General features: G+C 41.8%; 1 protein-coding gene across 1 annotated transcript in view; it reads left to right on the top strand.

Annotated features, from left to right (window-relative positions):
• Positions 1-17378, top strand: part of LOC139452998 (protein mono-ADP-ribosyltransferase PARP14-like) — a 67529-nt gene that overhangs the window by 13922 nt on the left and 36229 nt on the right. Inside the window, exons 5-10 of the mRNA XM_071234628.1 lie at positions 1110-1385; positions 2428-2685; positions 6385-6516; positions 8412-8612; positions 10561-10848; positions 16987-17250. Of these exons, the coding sequence (XP_071090729.1) occupies positions 1110-1385; positions 2428-2685; positions 6385-6516; positions 8412-8612; positions 10561-10848; positions 16987-17250 (1419 nt within the window). The remainder of the gene's footprint in view (positions 1-1109; positions 1386-2427; positions 2686-6384; positions 6517-8411; positions 8613-10560; positions 10849-16986; positions 17251-17378) is intronic.

Below are 17378 nucleotides of genomic sequence, written 5' to 3'. Positions count from 1 at the left end.
TTAGTAAAGCCTGCCTCCACACACGTGGTTGACAGTCTGGAGTGTGGAGTGAGGAGTGAGGCTATATTAGTAAAGCCTACCTCCACACACGTGGTTGACAGTCTGGAGTGTGGAGTGGGGCTATATTAGTAAAGCCTGCCTCCACACACATGGTTGACAGTCTGGAGTGTGGAGTGGGGCTATATTAGTAAAGCCTGCCTCCACACACATGGTTGACAGTCTGGAGTGTGGAGTGGGGTTATATTAGTAAAGCCTGCCTCCACACACGTGGTTGACAGTTTGGAGTGAGGCCATATTAGTAAAGCCTGTCTCCACACACGTGGTTGACAGTCTGGAGTGTGGTGTGGGGCTATATTAGCAATTCCATTTATTCACTGCAAATTCATTCTGCCATACTTTGGTGATATTTCCTGAAGTATTTTCACACATATCTGATCACACTGATGTGATAATTAAGCATCCCGATGCATGCAGTGTGAATTGGGATATTATAACAAGGTAATAAAATAATAGTCCTGGTTCTCAGGCACCACCAGCATCATTATGAAGTTCGCGGCATGTTCTTTTTTATTTCTATTTAAAAAAATATAAATTAAAAAATTAGTATCATAATTCTTGCGATCTAATATAGCATGCAGTTACTTCCCTTTACATGTGCACTGCTTTACTGCCTTCTCATGTTATGGTCATGGCGACAATAGGAGTTTGTATGCTTGTTTATGTAGGGAGGCCCTTTCCTGGGTTGTTGGTAAACAACTGTTTATTTGGTTACATAAGAGTTTGAACAAGCCCCCCCCAAAACAACCACCGCCTGCCCGCACTTTATTTTCAAACATCATTGCCTGAGAATCAGTTCTTTCTTTTTTTTAAGCATGAGGTTTTGTTTTTCTTCCTTGTGACTACAACTCAAGAAGTGCTCTCTGTAGTAGGATGGAATTTTGAACATAGGATATAGCAGTGAAATAGGTCAGTCATGATCTTCATGGAAGGTCAAGTTCACTGGAATGGCCTTTCGTAAGGTAGCTCTGATTCTTTTGAATACTGAACCAACCCCCATATTTAAAGTAAGATGGTTGTCCATGTAATACAGAGGTGTACTTTATTTCAAGATGTCAAGAGAGTGTTAGAGAAGGGATCTCACAAGATTCAAGGGATGGATGTTGACGTCACCCTGTACAAACCAAAGCCACCAACGCCATCCCCTGAAGAAGAAGAAGTTCCTCTTGTCTCACCAGACACGATCCTAGTGACAGGCTGTGGAGGAATCTCTGAAGAATTCCTGGAGATGTACTTTGAGAGCAGGAAGAAGAGTGGAGGAGGAGATGTGAAATCCATGGAGAGAAGAGAGGAGGGTGTGGTCCTTGTCACATTTGAGGACCCTGAAGGTTAGTATGGTCGATCTATTTCAGCTGACCTTGACATCATCAACTTGAATTTCATCTTCCCGAGGCAAGAGAGTTAACTGACTATAAAAGTCCAGTTTCCACCCTTGCCCAACTAGGCTGGAATTACTGGTCTCGAACGTAGCGCCACCAGTGGCTATTACCATTTCTAAGCCTCTCCTAGCTATGGACCAATCAGATTCCACCTCTCGTATCACTTACGTTTGCTTCACACAAAATGGTGGTGCCGAGTCAGGACGATCTGATCGATAATCAAGATCTATATTGTGATAAAACGGGTCTTACATTGCGAAATGAAATGGGTGTTAGTTCACATTTGAAGACCCTGAAGGTAAGTTTAATCAGCGTTAATGGCTTATTAACAGATGTTTTTATTTCTGAATAAGATCAAATCAAATGAAACCCTTTTCATGAAACACACCGACAATTTCATCAAATACATAGAACTCGCAAATCAACACTCTCGCAATCATGATGTTTCATTGAGATGAGCCAGGCCAAGGTTGGAAGCAGAAACTGTCTTTGGTCGACAGTCTGGAGTCTTAGTGAGGCTATGTAAATATAGTCACAAAACCCTTTCCATATCCAATAGACCTGTGAAGATTCCGGGGTAGAATAGGTCTTCAGCAACCCATGCTTGCAGTAAAAGGTGACTATGCTTGTTGTAAAAGGCGGCTAACGGGATCTGGTGGTCAGGCTCGCTGACTTGGTTGATTCATGTCATCGATCCCAATTGCGTGGATTGATGCTCATGATATCAATCACTGGATTGTCTGGTCCAGAATCGATTATTTACAGACCGCCGTCATATAGCTTGAATATTGCTGAGTGCGGCGTTAAACAACAAACCAACCAACCAACCAACCAACCATATCCAATAGAATTCTCTGCAGAAAGCAGAGTCGATGGTTAACTCAGTCTCCATTTATTCACTGGACATTCAGCGCAACCACAGCATGCCAAAATCTTATTAAAGAATCACAAGGGTACTTTATAAATATCTGTGTGTCTGCTTTGTTTCAAGATGTCAAGAGAGTGTTAGAGAGGGGATCTCACAAAATACAAAGAAAGGATGTTGACGTCTCCCGGTACAAACCCAGGCCACCAACGCCACCACCTGTTGTCTCACCAGACACAATAGTAGTGACAGGATGCAAAGATATGGCTGATGACTTCCTGGAGATGTACTTTGAGAGCACGAAGAAGAGTGGAGGAGGAGATGTGAAATCCATGGAGAGAAGAGAGGAGGGTGTGGTCCTTGTCACATTTGAGAACCCTGACGGTTGGTATGATCGATCTATTTCAGCTCACCTTGACATGATAAACATGAATTTGTATCATGGGTGTTAGTTCACCTAAGCAAGCTTACATTCTGGTATTATTCTGTTGTTCATCAGTCTGGCCCTACGTTAGCACTGAAAATAAAAATCTCTTCTCCTCTGAACTGGGGATCATCTATTGTCTGTCAGATGAAGTGTAGGCCCTGGATAGTACTAGATTACAATTAATACTGTCCTGCAGACCAAGTTGAAGGTGTGTTTTGTGTACCATGTACATATGGTACCATGGATGATGGATATATACGACAGCATATTCGACAGCATACAACACTATCTTGATTGATGGATGTTGCCTTTAAGTTCTCTTCTAACCTTGGTAGAATTCCACATTACCTGTGTCAGGTTTGCAAATGACTACCACAGAAACTCATTTCTCCACAGCAACTATTAGACACACTGTTTTCACATTTTTAGAGATCATAAGATCATCCTTTATCATGAAGTTAGGTTTTATTTTTGAAAATGAATAACATGTTTTGGCACTTGTAATGGCTTTCTCTTGCTTTGGGAGAATTAACGCTAAAACTGCAGGGACCTTGAGTCAGCATCATGGAATGGACTCCATTGCCGCTTCCTATGACCTAAGCAGGATTATACAGACAATCAACCCTAAACAGTCATCTCACACCTCCATCATAGATGGTTGGAAACTATCTCATATACTATCTTATCAGCAACAGAAGCCATCCCGATGACAGTAGCCCTTGCTTGCTAAGGCGTCTGAAGAGGCTCATATCAGGGGAGCAATAGTCCTCATTCATGTGGTATGGGACTTACTCTTGCATTTTTTTGGGCGACATCACCACCTGTTGCAATCCTGTCCCTGGGAGGACCAGCTAATGGTACAGCTATACAAACAACCATGGTCATCTTCGTCTAGACAGGTGGATGAAGATACAAAAACTAGTACCTTTGACACAATTGCAAGATCAAGATTCAACTCCCAATGTCATTACACCATGACCTTCGGTGATGGCTTCAGGAATCGAACATCAGCGAAGGAGTTTTCTTGACGCTGTTCACACCAACGTATCACCTATTCGCCAACTCTTCAATGATCCGTTTGGGGATCACATCTATTGAGTGAGTGAGTGAGTATGGTTTTACGCCGCTTTAAGCAATATTCCAGCAATATCACGGCGGGGGACATCAGAAGTGGGCTTCACACATTGTACCCATGTCGGGAATCGAACCCAGGTTTTCGGCAGGACGAGCGAACGCTTTAACCACTAGGCTACCTGACCGCCCCACATCTATTAGATCTAAGGCTGGCAGGGCCTTACTCTGCAGACGAACAAAATCTTCACTTCACCAACCTGGAGTTCAAGATGGTGGTGTTTGCAATAATACATTGGGCAGAGGTCCTACGTGCATCCTGACTGATGTTCTCCTGATTGAGAAAGGAGATTATTGAAGTGTGGCTTGCACTAAGGCTCTTTATGATCACAAGTTGAAGGCCTTTGAAGGTTATTGGAAGTCTGAGGACATTCATTCCCTGACTACGGCCACGACTCAACAGAATACCGTCAGCACTTGAGGTCATAAAGAAAGCTGAAAGGTTCTATGTTCACTACTTATTTGGCTGCTAGCAACTCAGTGATTGCCATAACCACAGGTTGGAAGATTTCCACAGTATCGGAACTTCATGCCTTAGTTAAGTCATGCAGACGCGGCCGTTTTGGCAGTGTCTTGAACCCTCAGCTTGCTAACCTCTGACTATGGATATTGCTAGTACAGAGTTGTTGGTTTGAAGATTAATCGTTCTGATCATGTTCTGATCGTTCCTCTTCCTGTTCTAGCATAGTCAATCACTGCGGTTGTGGTTGATAGCTTTAACGAAGCAAAAAAAAAGATGCTAATGCTGATGATACACTTTATGTCTCAGGAATGTACCGGTAAGTGTCCGGGCACACAGTCCAGGCCAGGGATGATCCGCTCCCGCTCATCTCAGGGTGAGTTGTTGATCGTTTTCCCCTTGTTCTGGAGTACTCAACTGCTGCAGGCATGGTTGATAGCTTTAGTGAAGTGTGAAAAGAGATGCCAAGCTACACCTCATGTCTGAGGGATGTAAGACTGGGGGCAGTCTTGAAGAAATTTCAGTCTGGTCTGGTGATTTGCTCTTTCTCGTCTACGGGGTGGTAACAAGCTATGCCGTAGTTCCATGCTACACAGCTGTTCATTCAGTAAAGAACGGCGTCCTGTGCAAAAACACAGGGCACATGAGTACCCGACCTCATGATAAGTACGTCTGAGTAGTGCAAAGGGTTTTTTCAGCAGCAACCCATACACAAGTTTTTTCATTTTTGATGAACCTGTACATTGTCCTGATCATTGGATCGGATCATGGTTTAGGACTGGCTGCCTTGTGTACATCTCATAGTTGAGGTCTTTGACAGGCTAGGGTATCTGCGCCCCACCATCTAACCATGGGATATATGCACAGTGGGAAATAGGATAAGTTTTCACAATTTGTAAATTCTATAATAAATTGTGTATTCATATGTACATCAAACTCTGCATTTCATCCTTCTTTCTTGCAACCCTAAAGCATGTTTCCAGCTTCAAAAACACCTCACCCCACCACATACGGGACGTAATCATGGCTACCACCACTAACAAAGGGCTGTGCACTGCCTAATTCCTGTGCATCTTGATCATGTGATCAAGCTTACTAAACCGCTTCCGTGGTCTAGTGGTAGAGCATCCGCCCGGAGAGCGGAAGGTCCGGGGTTCGATCCCCGGCCGCTTCATACCAAAAGACGTTAAAAGATGGTACTTGTTGTTACCCTGTCTGGCGCTCGGCATTAAGGGGATTAAACAAGGACTGGTCGGCTCGGAGTCAGTATACTGTGTCTGAGTGGGGTATTCATGTTAAACTGCGGCATGGTATCTCAGTGGGCTAGCACTATAAATCGGCATCAGTCCGGGCTAGTACAAGCAGCCACACACACACACACGTGCATGCACGTCGCTATATAAGTGCAATAATCTCGGACACGACGTTAAACCCAATTTCACCTCACCTCACCTCACCTCACCTCACCTCACCTCACCTCACCTCACCTCACCTCACCTCACCCAAGCTTACTCATTCTATTCCAAAGACTGTACAGGCTGGTGTAACTGTTTTTCATTGTTTGGCTGTTAGAATACTTCATTTCTCATTTTTTATTTCACTTTCATCATCTACATCTTGGGTGAATCTGATCGTGTGAAAGGTTAATGAGGTTGTAACTTTCTATCAGGTTTGTCTCATCAATGTCATTATCTAACTTTTTTTTAGTAAGAAATGAAATAGTTACTTTGTGTCTCATTACATTCATTTATATAAAATCTCAGATTTTGGGGAAATATAATTGTGGAATACGACTTCGTCATAATTTTTCTTGTATCAGCTTATGCAACAATAAATGTGGTCATTCAACAAGAGGCATCACAAACTATTATAAGAATAAAAGATTTAAGGATCTCTTATACACATCTTTTGACACATCCTCACTCATTAGGTTTTATGTGGTTGGATAAAGGTGAGCTTCTGTACCCGTGGTACTGTTGTTATTTTACTGTTTGTTGATATGTGTCAACAGTTAGTATAGCACTGACAAAGGTAATATGGTGTCTTTTGTATGTTTTTTGCTCAGATGTGGAGGCTGTGCTTCAGAGGAGTCACCAGATACAAGGAGTCTCTCTCCAGGTTTCCCAGTACACTCTTCCCTCGCGATCAGCTCGCCACCGGAAACAGGCAGCAACTGAAGAACTGTACCTCACTGCAGGTTTGTAATTGGTCAACTTTCAGCCGGTATATATGATGCCTTATACAAGGGATTCATTGATTGATATTGAAGTCAGGATTGATACTGCAGGTTTGTAATAGCTCAACTTTCAGCCGGTATATATGATGCCGTATACAAGGGATTCATTGATTGATATTGAAGTCAGGATTGATATTGCAGATTTGTAATTGGTCAGCTTTCAGCTGGTATATATAATACCGTAAACAAGGGAATTATTGATTGATATTGAAGTCAGGATTGATATTGCAGGTTTGTAATTGGTCAGCTTTCAGCTGGTATATATAATACCATATCCAAGGGATTCATTGATTGATATTGAAGTCAGGATTGATACTGCAGGTTTGTAATTGGTCAACTTTCAGCTGGTATATATAATACTGTAAACAAGGGATTCATTGATTGATATTGAAGTCAGGATTGATATTGCAGATTTGTAATTGGTCAGCTTTCAGCTGGTATATATAATACCATATCCAAGGGATTCATTGATTGATATTGAAGTCAGGATTGATACTGCAGGTTTGTAATTGGTCAACTTTCAACTGGTATATATAATACCGTAAACAAGGGATTCATTGATTGATATTGAAGTCAAGATTGATATGGCAGATTTGTAATTGGTCAGCTTTCAGCTGGTATATATAATACCGTAAACAAGGGATTCATTGATTGATATTGAAGTCAGGATTGATATTGCAGATTTGTAATTGGTCAGCTTTCAGCTGGTATATATAATACCATATCCAAGGGATTCATAGATTGATATTGAAGTCAGGATTGATATTGCAGGTTTGTAATTGGTCAACTTTCAACTGGTATATATAATGCCGTATACAAGGCATTCATTGATTGATATTGAAGTCAGGATTGATATTGCAGGTTTGCAATTGGCCAATATTTCAATTAGTGTGTATCAATCCATATTCAAAGGATTCATAGATTAATATTGAAGTCAGGATTATACTTTGGAGAAAGTGTTCATTTATCTTGATGCCAATAGATTTCAGTTATTATGGTACATATATTTGTTACAAATCAGAGTGTATGTACCATGTATACATCTTCAGATTAATAAGGGGCTGTCGGGTAGCCTAGTGGTTAAAGCGTTCGCTCGTCACGCCAAAGACCCGGGTTCGATTCCCGACATGGGTAGAATGTGTGAAGCCCATTTCTGGTGTCCCCGGCCGTGATATTGCAGGAATATTGCTAAAAGCGGCGTAAAACCAAACTTACTCACTCACTCAGATTAATAAGCAGCGCCATGTGGGTGGCAATGCTTTAATGCTTTGTCAATTTTGGTGAGGCCATCTTGTGAAGGAAGTGAGTGACCTACTTGTAAGGTCAAACCTGCGATGAAGTTAAAGTATGATCTCTACATAGACCGTGAAGCCATTTCCTGTAGATATGTTCAGCCTCACGCTGAAGTACTTATGTGGTGAAGATTTATGTATGAGAACTGACAACATTCTATTGTAAAAAGTGTCAGATAATTGTAATACAAAACAGTGGGCCTTATGTTTTGTTTTTTTTGGTTTGTTGTTTAACGCCGCACTCTGAAATATTCCAGCTATATGATGGCTGTCTGTAAATAATCGAGTCTGGACCAGACAACCCAGTGATTAATACCATGAGCATCGATCCACGTAATTGGGTTTATGTGAAAATTGGAATGGGATATGTTTTTTCATGAATATGAATTAATGTTGTCAGTTGATGAGTCACACAGTCCATCATAACCCTATTTTCTGTGACATTTAATATGAGAAACAATTTTTTTCAAGCATGTTTCCTGTCAACAACAAAAGTAAAGTTTTTACTTAGCTTTGGAATTTGACATGTTTGAATCTGTTTGACGATATCTCTTTCTGTTTCAGAAGAAGATGATGAGCCGGATAATGATGTAGAAGATGACAGTGTCTTTGTTCTCCTTTTGGAAGGGTTGGCAAATACTGTGAGTGAAGACACTTTGACACTCTATTTTGAAAACAAGCGACGAAGCGGAGGAGGAGAGGTGGAAATCGTGGAGATTGACAGAGACTCAGCAACAGCTCTTATCTACTTTGTGGAAGGTGATGGTAAGTGAAACACCTGAAGAACTTTAACCGTTACTAGCTACAGAAATATTTGATTCATATTAAGCATTTGCGATTGAAAGTAGGTTATAATGGTTTGATTAAACAATGAATCTATCAAATTTTAATCAAACCATTATAACCTAGATCAATCAGGTAAAGGGACAAATATCTTTTTTCAATACGACAGCAGGAATCAGTTTTCATGTCATAATTTTGTACCTTTATTGACATGATTGTTTTGACATGTCATGAGTTGATTCAAAAGCAAAGGTAAAAATCTAAAGATGCATGAAGTGAAATATGTGTAATTAACTAGAATATAGCCAATAGTAGCTACAACAAATAATATAGTCAAAAGAAGGTCATTAGATAAGGATCAAGCAACTTGTGATCCCAATAACCTTTGATTGGATATTCACCTTTGACCGCATGGACAAAAGTTTACAGTTGAACAGACTTTTTGTGACCTTTGTGGAAGGTCAAGGCCACCATACTTCAAAACATCAATCATCACAGAGAAAGTCATAATAGAAGTTTTGCAGGATTTGGTTCTCAAATATATCCACTTCCGTCTGTGTAACTTCAGTTGTGACGCTTCTATATGTGGTAAACAAAAGAATTAAATGATTGAAATATGACCAGCACATGGACATGATTAGCATCTATTTACTTGAGGGGGCACGGGTGGCCCAGTCGACTAAGGCGCCGCGATTCGCTGTGCAGAGTTTCGTCCCTTGGGCACGCCTGAAACCTATGATTGTGGGTTTGAATCCTGGTTCGCCCCGATTATGTTTCTAGGTTTGTCAGCACCATGCCTGTGCTCGTGGGTTTCACCGAAGTGGTAAATGTCTGAGACCTGCATGACTTCGGGCTTTCCTCCCACATTAAGCTGACACGCCGCGATATAACTGTAATACTGTTAAAAGCGGCGTTAAACCCAACTCACTCACTCACTCACTATTTACTTGACCAGGTAGATATTATTATTGGGTATTCACCTTTCTTTTTCAGTTCATTTAGGCTAAATTAGTTGGTCCTAAATGTGTAGCATGATTTCTGGAGTAAAAGAAACACCTTTGTACTTAGTACTTACCTTACTCTGTTGCATACTAATTGCTATTTCATATTGAATGTGCAGTGAAAACCTGCATTGTTTTCACTTGAAGTGAAGTCGTGAACCACCCTAGCACAAAAATAAACTAAGTCAAATCTTCAATGCAATTGAAATTTTTACATTAAAATCTGAATGAAAACACAAGCTAAGACTTGACATTTGTTTGTACAAACCTAATAGTGCAGCTGTTTCGTGGCAGATATGGGGTCAGTTGTGCACTTTGTGATAAAAGCATGAAACTTGGCACAGTTGTAGGTAATGACATTCCAAATATGTTCAGATATGGAGCCACCTAAAACAATCCAATATGGCCACAAATCCAATATGACTGCCATATGATACTGGTAGAACACTGCAAAACTTGTATATTACTCTATCCCAAATAGAAATGATTTCGATGAAAAACATCTCATCTATATCTATGTGTGAGGGGGGCACAGGTGGCCCAGTCATCGAAGGCACCGCGATTCGCTGTGCAGAGTTGCGTCCCTTGGAAATGCCAGAAACCTATGATTGTGGGACGAATCCCTGTCCACCCTGAATATGTTTCTAGGTTTGTCAGCACCATACCCGTGCTCGTGGGTTTCATCTAAGTGGTAAACATCTAAGACCAGCATCACTTCGGGCTTTCCTCCCACTTTAAGCTGACACGCTCTGATATAACTGGATGACACACCGTGATATAACTGGAATACTGTTAAAAGCGGCGATAAACCCAACTCACTCACTCACTCACTCACTCACTCACTTACTCTGTGAAATAATTGGTAAGGGTTTCTCGCACTGACTGAACTGGTCCTAGGTAGTAGTCATGTGTATGCAATTTGTTTTCAGCCGTAGAGAGGGTTCTACAGAAAGCTCCTCATCTACTAGATGGAAAAAAGATTGAAGTCTTTGAATATCTCCCTTCCAAACAGCCAGGTTTAGTTACCATGGATACTGTCTTGAAAGGAAAGAAAGAAGGAACAGTTGTGAAAGTGGAGAAATATGGATTGAAGACAAATGATGAAGTACTGACCATGTACTTTGAGAACAAGAAGAGGAGTGGGGGGTCTGAAGTGAGGGAGATCTTTCCAGATGTACAAGAACATGCAAAATATATTGTTTTTGAAACTCCTGAAGGTATGACTTATTTCACCCAAATAGCGTTGGTATAGAATATCCATGTAGCCATGTTGTGAACTTCATCAACACATACGGTACAGGTCATTAAACTTTAAACTTTTTTTTGCATTAAACTTTACAGGAGCAATGACCACTTACTCACCTTTTGCCTTTTCATATTTTTCAATTTTTTTATTTATTTTTTTTGTGTTTAATGCTTAAGAGTTTTCTGCTAAGTATAAAGCTACTGATTGTTCATTTTGGGTACTTCTACTTGCACACTACAATGTATCATCCAAACTGCTGTTACAAGTTCAATAGCCCTATCTGCCATACAAAGTCAACATGGCATCAACTGTAGGGCTGGAACGGGTAACTCGGGTATCCGGGTCGGGTGGGTACTGAGTAGGACCTGGGTACCCACAGGACTACCCAGACCCGTGGTTAGTCACGTAATATAATGTTTAATGTTTAATGACAAAAATTATCTTGAACTCTATGGTTACACTACAAGTCACTAATGTTCGCATTTCTTTCTGACTATGCACCCATTCCTTCTGACTTTTCATATGGTTGAATAAAGATATAGACTAACTTAAGTCAACTTCAGTGTATGCATGACCAGATTGTTTAATACATGTATCTAAATATGTTTGCCAGGGTTATGGTTAAAAAAAATTCCCAATCAGACATTTTGAGACATCTCTTGAGACCTACCATGGTTACCCGGGTAGGGTCGGGTAATAGGAGGCAGGGTACCTGGGTAGGGTCGGGTAATAGGAGGCAAGGTACCTGGGTAGGGTCGGGTAATAAGAGGCAGGGTACCTGGGTAGGGTCGGGTAATAGGAGGCAAGGTACCTGGGTAGGGTCGGGTAATAAGAGGCAGGGTACCTGGGTAGGGTCGGGTAATAGGAGGCAGGGTACCTGGGTAGGGTCGGGTAATAGGAGGCAGGGTACCTGGGTAGGGTCGGGTAATAGGAGGCAGGGTACCTGGGTAGGGTCGGGTAATAGGAGGCAGGGTACCCGGGTAGGGCCGGGTAATAGGAAGCAAGGTACCTGGGTAGGGTCGGGTAATAAGAGGCAGGGTACCTGGGTAGGGTCGGGTAATAGGAGGCAGGGTACCCGGGTAGGGTCGGGTAATAGGAGGCAGGGTACCTGGGTAGGGTCGGGTAATAGGAGGAGGGGTACCTGGGTAGGGTCGGGTAATAGGAGGCAGGGTACCTGGATAGGGCCGGGTAATAGGAAGCAAGGTACCTGGGTAGGGTCGGGTAATAAGAGGCAGGGTACCTGGATAGGGTCGGGTAATAGGAGGAGGGGTACCTGGGTAGGGTCGGGTAATAGGATGCAGGGTACCTGGGTAGGGTCGGGTAATAGGAGGAGGGGTACCTGGGTAGGGTCGGGTAATAGGAGGCAGGGTACCATGATAGGGTCGGGTAATAGGAGGCAGGGTACCTGGGTAGGGTCGGGTAATAGGAGGCAGGGTACCCGGGTAGGGCCGGGTAATAGGAGGCAAGGTACCTGGGTAGGGTCGGGTAATAAGAGGCAGGGTACCTGGGTAGGGTCGGGTAATAGGAGGCAGGGTACCCGGGTAGGGTCGGGTAATAGGAGGCAGGGTACCTGGGTAGGGTCGGGTAATAGGAGGCAGGGTACCCGGGTAGGGTCGGGTAATAGGAGGCAGGGTACCCGGGTAGGGTTGGGTAATAGGAGGCAGGGTACCTGGGTAGGGTCGGGTAATAGGAGGAGGAGTATCTGGGTAGGGTCGGGTAATAGGAGGCAGGGTACCTGGGTAGGGCCAGGTAATAGGAGGCAGGGTACCTGGGTAGGGTCGGGTAATAGGAGGCAGGGTACCTGGGTAGGGTCGGGTAATAGGAGGCAGGGTACCTGGGTAGGGTCGGTTAATAGGAGGCAGGGTACGCGTGTAGGGCCGGGTAATAGGAGGCAGGGTACCTGGGTAGAGTCGGTTAATAGGAGGCAAGGTACCTGGGTAGGGTCGGTTAAAAGGAGGCAGGGTACGCGTGTAGGGCCGGGTAATAGGAGGCAGGGTACCTGGGTAGAGTCGGGTAATAGGAGGCAGGGTACCCGGGTAGGGTCGGGTAATAGGAGGCAAGGTACCTGGGTAGGGTCGGGTAATAGGAGGCAGGGTACCTGGGTAGGGTCGGTTAATAGGAGGCAGGGTACGCGTGTAGGGCCGGGTAATAGGAGGCAGGGTACCTGGGTAGAGTCGGTTAATAGGAGGCAAGGTACATGGGTAGGGTCGGTTAAAAGGAGGCAGGGTACGCGTGTAGGGCCGGGTAATAGGAGGCAGGGTACCTGGGTAGAGTCGGGTAATAGGAGGCAGGGTACCCGGGTAGGGTCGGGTAATAGGAGGCAAGGTACCTGGGTAGGGTCGGGTAATAGGAGGCAGGGTACCCGGGTAGGGTCGGGTAATAGGAGGCAGGGTACCCGGGTAGTAAGTTTGGACTCGTCTCAGCCCTAAGCAACTGTAGGTATAATAGGTACTGTTCTGAAGACATGTCTGTTCATTAAATATGTGCTCCAAAACGCACCCAGAGCCTATAGATCGCGCTTCGCGTGCACTCGTGTTAGTTTTAAAAAAAGAATCTGTTCTCCAAAACGCACCAGATCGCATCGCTTGAACACACCAACGTATGGCTGTGACTGCACGTGAAATGTGAGGGTTGTGAGCAAATATAAGGCGGTAGCGCGCATCAGTTAGTTGGTTGGTCAGAGTTCGTTCGAGAGCTGGCGGCCTATTCACGAAGCTGTCTTAGCGCTAAGATTGGCGTAAATATGTCGTGACGAAAAACGTCTTAGTTAAGTCTATTCTCGAAGCTGTCTTAGCGCTAAGCTATCTTAAGTTTAAGACAAAAATTAAGACAGGGTCTGACCTGTCGTAAACCTGTCTTAGGTATGCATCATGGCGTCCTACCTATTGCTCGGGCTTCTCGATAGAGAAAAGCAATCAACCCTAACACCTTCGAGGAAGAAAACATTCCGTGACAGGACGAGTCAGCTGGACACGCTAGATGACACGCAGCTTATATCCAGATATAGGATAAATTGGCATGCCATCATGCAAATTATTGCGAGTCCCACCTCGAACGACCGACCAAGCGTTCAGTACCTCTATCACCCGAAATGCATGTTTTGATAACTCTACGATACTTGGCAAAAGGTGGTTTTCAGTCTGAAATCGGGGACCTGCACGGCGTCAGTCAACCTAGTGTATTGAGGGTGGTACACAAAACCATAAATCTACTGTGCAAACATCTGAATTTGATACACTTTCCAAACGATGCCACAACCCGTCAAAACACGAAAGAAAGATTTTATGACATAGCTGGGTTCCCCAATATAATAGGGTGTATCGATGGCACGCTGATCGCTATTATTAGACCACCGCATGATGATGAGGTCGCTTACATGTGCCGTAAGGGTTACCATGCCATCAATATTAAAGCAATATGTGATGCTGATCTCCGGTAATTGTACACGGTTTTGTAATAGTAATGAAATTGTATATTGAATGAGAAAGATACATACTGCTATTTCATACATCGCCACGATCGCATTAAATGTACCGCCTCGCATAGTTGACCTTGACCATGACCCAATTGCGCCCCCTGTCAATAAACCCAGCCAATGACATCGAAGGGGCACAATAAAGGTTTAAGGAAGGGGTTCCTATAAGGTTACTTAATCATAATATTAACAGTTTGTGATGAATATACACACATTGTTCTGTCAGTAGAATGAAATGTGAAAGAAATATGTTTTTAAAATGAAATAAATATCAAATCCATGACTTAGATGTAAAAGTAATCAATGTCAATGTCAGCAAATGTACACAAATTAATTAATTACTCCCTGGAATTATTGGTGACAATGATATTTAAAATTATTAATTAAAGTAGTATAAAATTATTGGATTTCTTTTCAATTTAACTTACCATGTGTGATTGCGGGATTAAACATATCAACATTTGTTTAAAAAATAATTTAAGTGAATATTCGAAAAGATGGAAGGAATGAAAATGATATGTTTATTTGGTTGTTTGTAAAAACAACAACAATAACAATTGTATGGTTTGAAGCAGTAACACCACCATCTCTCCAATATAACATTTAGAAAATGGTTGACCCGTTCTAGGAGATCATTAATAGAGATAATGAAAATATATTTCCACTATTTCAGTTTCAAAAACATTGTCTGTAGATGGCCAGGGGCAACTCATGATGCATTCATGCTGTCCAACAGCAACATTGACACCAAATTAGAGCAGAATCCTGGGGATGGATGGTTGCTCGGTGACTCTGGGTATAACAACATTCTTATGTGAACAATAACATCAACATAGTAGATTTGATTGTAAATTGTAACAGTTTATTTTTGCAGAATACCTTTAACTAAAGGAAAACATGTATGTCACAGTTTGGAAATGCTTAGATAAATTGACAGTTTTCAAATAAATTGATTTATAATGATGACATTAATGTTGCATTGAAGGAAAATAAAAACCCATCAATCAGTCACATATTCTGCAATGTAGGTCAAGGGAATTCCCTTCATTCAAAAAAGGTAAGTCATTCAAATTTAAGATTAGTTTTCATTTAAGTTAAACCACGCTCAAATATTCAGTTCCACTGCGCAACAGGTACAGTCAAGTCCCATTAATCCGACATGGTTGGTTGCATATGATTATGTCGGATTAGCGAGTGTGTCGGATAAACAAAATTTAGCAATATCAACATTTGTGATTGAAAATCAGACAACTACACAATAGATAACGAAAATGAAAAATGAAATATTCATATTGTTATGTTACATTGTTCCTGTTGTTAGCGGAATATGTTTCCTAATCATGCAACCTCTAAAGCTTAACACAAAACTACTGTTACGGGCTGTAGGACTTGATTCAAAATGCTTTTAAAAGCATAGTCTGGGATGGAAGTCGCCACGGAGTATGTTGATCACAGTGTCGGATTAACAAAACTGATTAATGAGTGATTTTGCTATTTCCTTGCAAATCGGATTAACTGGTCTAAATAGCATTGATTTGATCGATTCCCATGATTAGTGTCTGATAAAGCCGATTGACGGATTAACGAGACTCAAATTAACAAGACTCGACTGTCCTTAATTTAGAACAAAGGTGTATGTGAACAATATAGGTGATCAAAAGAGTTGTATCTGATAATGTCACCGAGAAACTTTGAAATTGGAACCAAAATGCAACAAGACTAGTTTCTCAATATGACCATATTTAACCATACTTTTGGTAATCTATCGACTCACTGTCTTTGTGTATTTAGTTGTTATTCAGTATCTTTCATTTTACAAATGTCAAAATATCAGATTAGACATCTCTTGTTGCATGCTTGACATCAAATGGTTAGTATTTCAATACAAAGATATAGCATGTACTTATTAATACAGTAAAGGTGAGCTTCGGTACCTGTGGGTTTATTTTAGGCCCAGCAGTATTGTACAACATTCAATCGGTTTATCAGTATATATATACATGTTGATGAAAGAATAACAAATAGTATAATTGTTGGTTAATATATGAAGAATTCAAGAGATATTAGCTTGGTTCGATGCACAAACAAACATATTGGTATGTAGTCTCAGAGCTACAGATAAGCAGAGTATTTGCATAAAATATCCCGCTAAACTATTCAAAACCCAACAACTTTTAATTAACTTGCATACAGAAACGCATGCATTAAATGAAAAACTCGATTGTTTGAAAACAGCACGCGGAAATACCCAATGAAGTTTTTCAGCTTACGTACACCGGTGCTAATTTCTGAAACACAATTACGAGCTAATTTACTTTCCGAGCCAAGCCTATATTTAGAACTGTTATATACATATACATTATTTCATTTTTTTTAAATCTCAAAATGCTTACTCATTTTGGGACCCCTAGCCCAAATTGGGACTCAAAATCAATGTAACTCCCCCCACCCCATCCCCAGTGGAATGATACATATCCTTGCTTTAATCCAATCAAACAGCAAATAGCACCACTTATTAGCACTGGGTAAATAAAGCGCATCCGTAATAACAATAAACAATGTTTTCTTAAAAACAACACACAGTTTATCTCCAATATGTATATATTCAGTTCTGACCCCGGTTTTGTTTGACAGAAGCAAAAGCTGTTGTTGCCAAGCGACACCACACTGTGGATGGGCACAAGCTGCTGGTGAGTTCGTACAGACCCCCCACCCCTCCTCCCCCTCGGCCACAGTATCATGACAGATTCTTCATCACCGGACTCCGAGAGAAGACCACTAAAAAGACCTTGATGAAGTTCCTGAAGCATAAACTGGCCTGTCATCCCAAGGATCTTGTGTACGGGGAGGAACCTGGATCTGTTCTTGTTAATATAGATCTACATCAAGGTCCTTTGAGTAAGTTATGTATAAACTTTACAGCCATATATGTACCATATTTAGGTAATGTTGTCTTCAGGAACAACAACAATCAAGCTCTAAAAATCACCCAATGATAACTACTTGGACCTACAGATACAAAACAA

The sequence above is a fragment of the Haliotis cracherodii genome, unplaced genomic scaffold (genome assembly GCF_022045235.1).
Source record: "Haliotis cracherodii isolate W230 unplaced genomic scaffold, xgHalCrac1.p SCAF_9, whole genome shotgun sequence".
NCBI classification, from domain to species: Eukaryota; Metazoa; Mollusca; class Gastropoda; order Lepetellida; family Haliotidae; genus Haliotis; species Haliotis cracherodii.
Note: the sequence above shows the minus strand (reverse complement) of the source record. Positions and strands in the feature narration are given on the sequence as shown.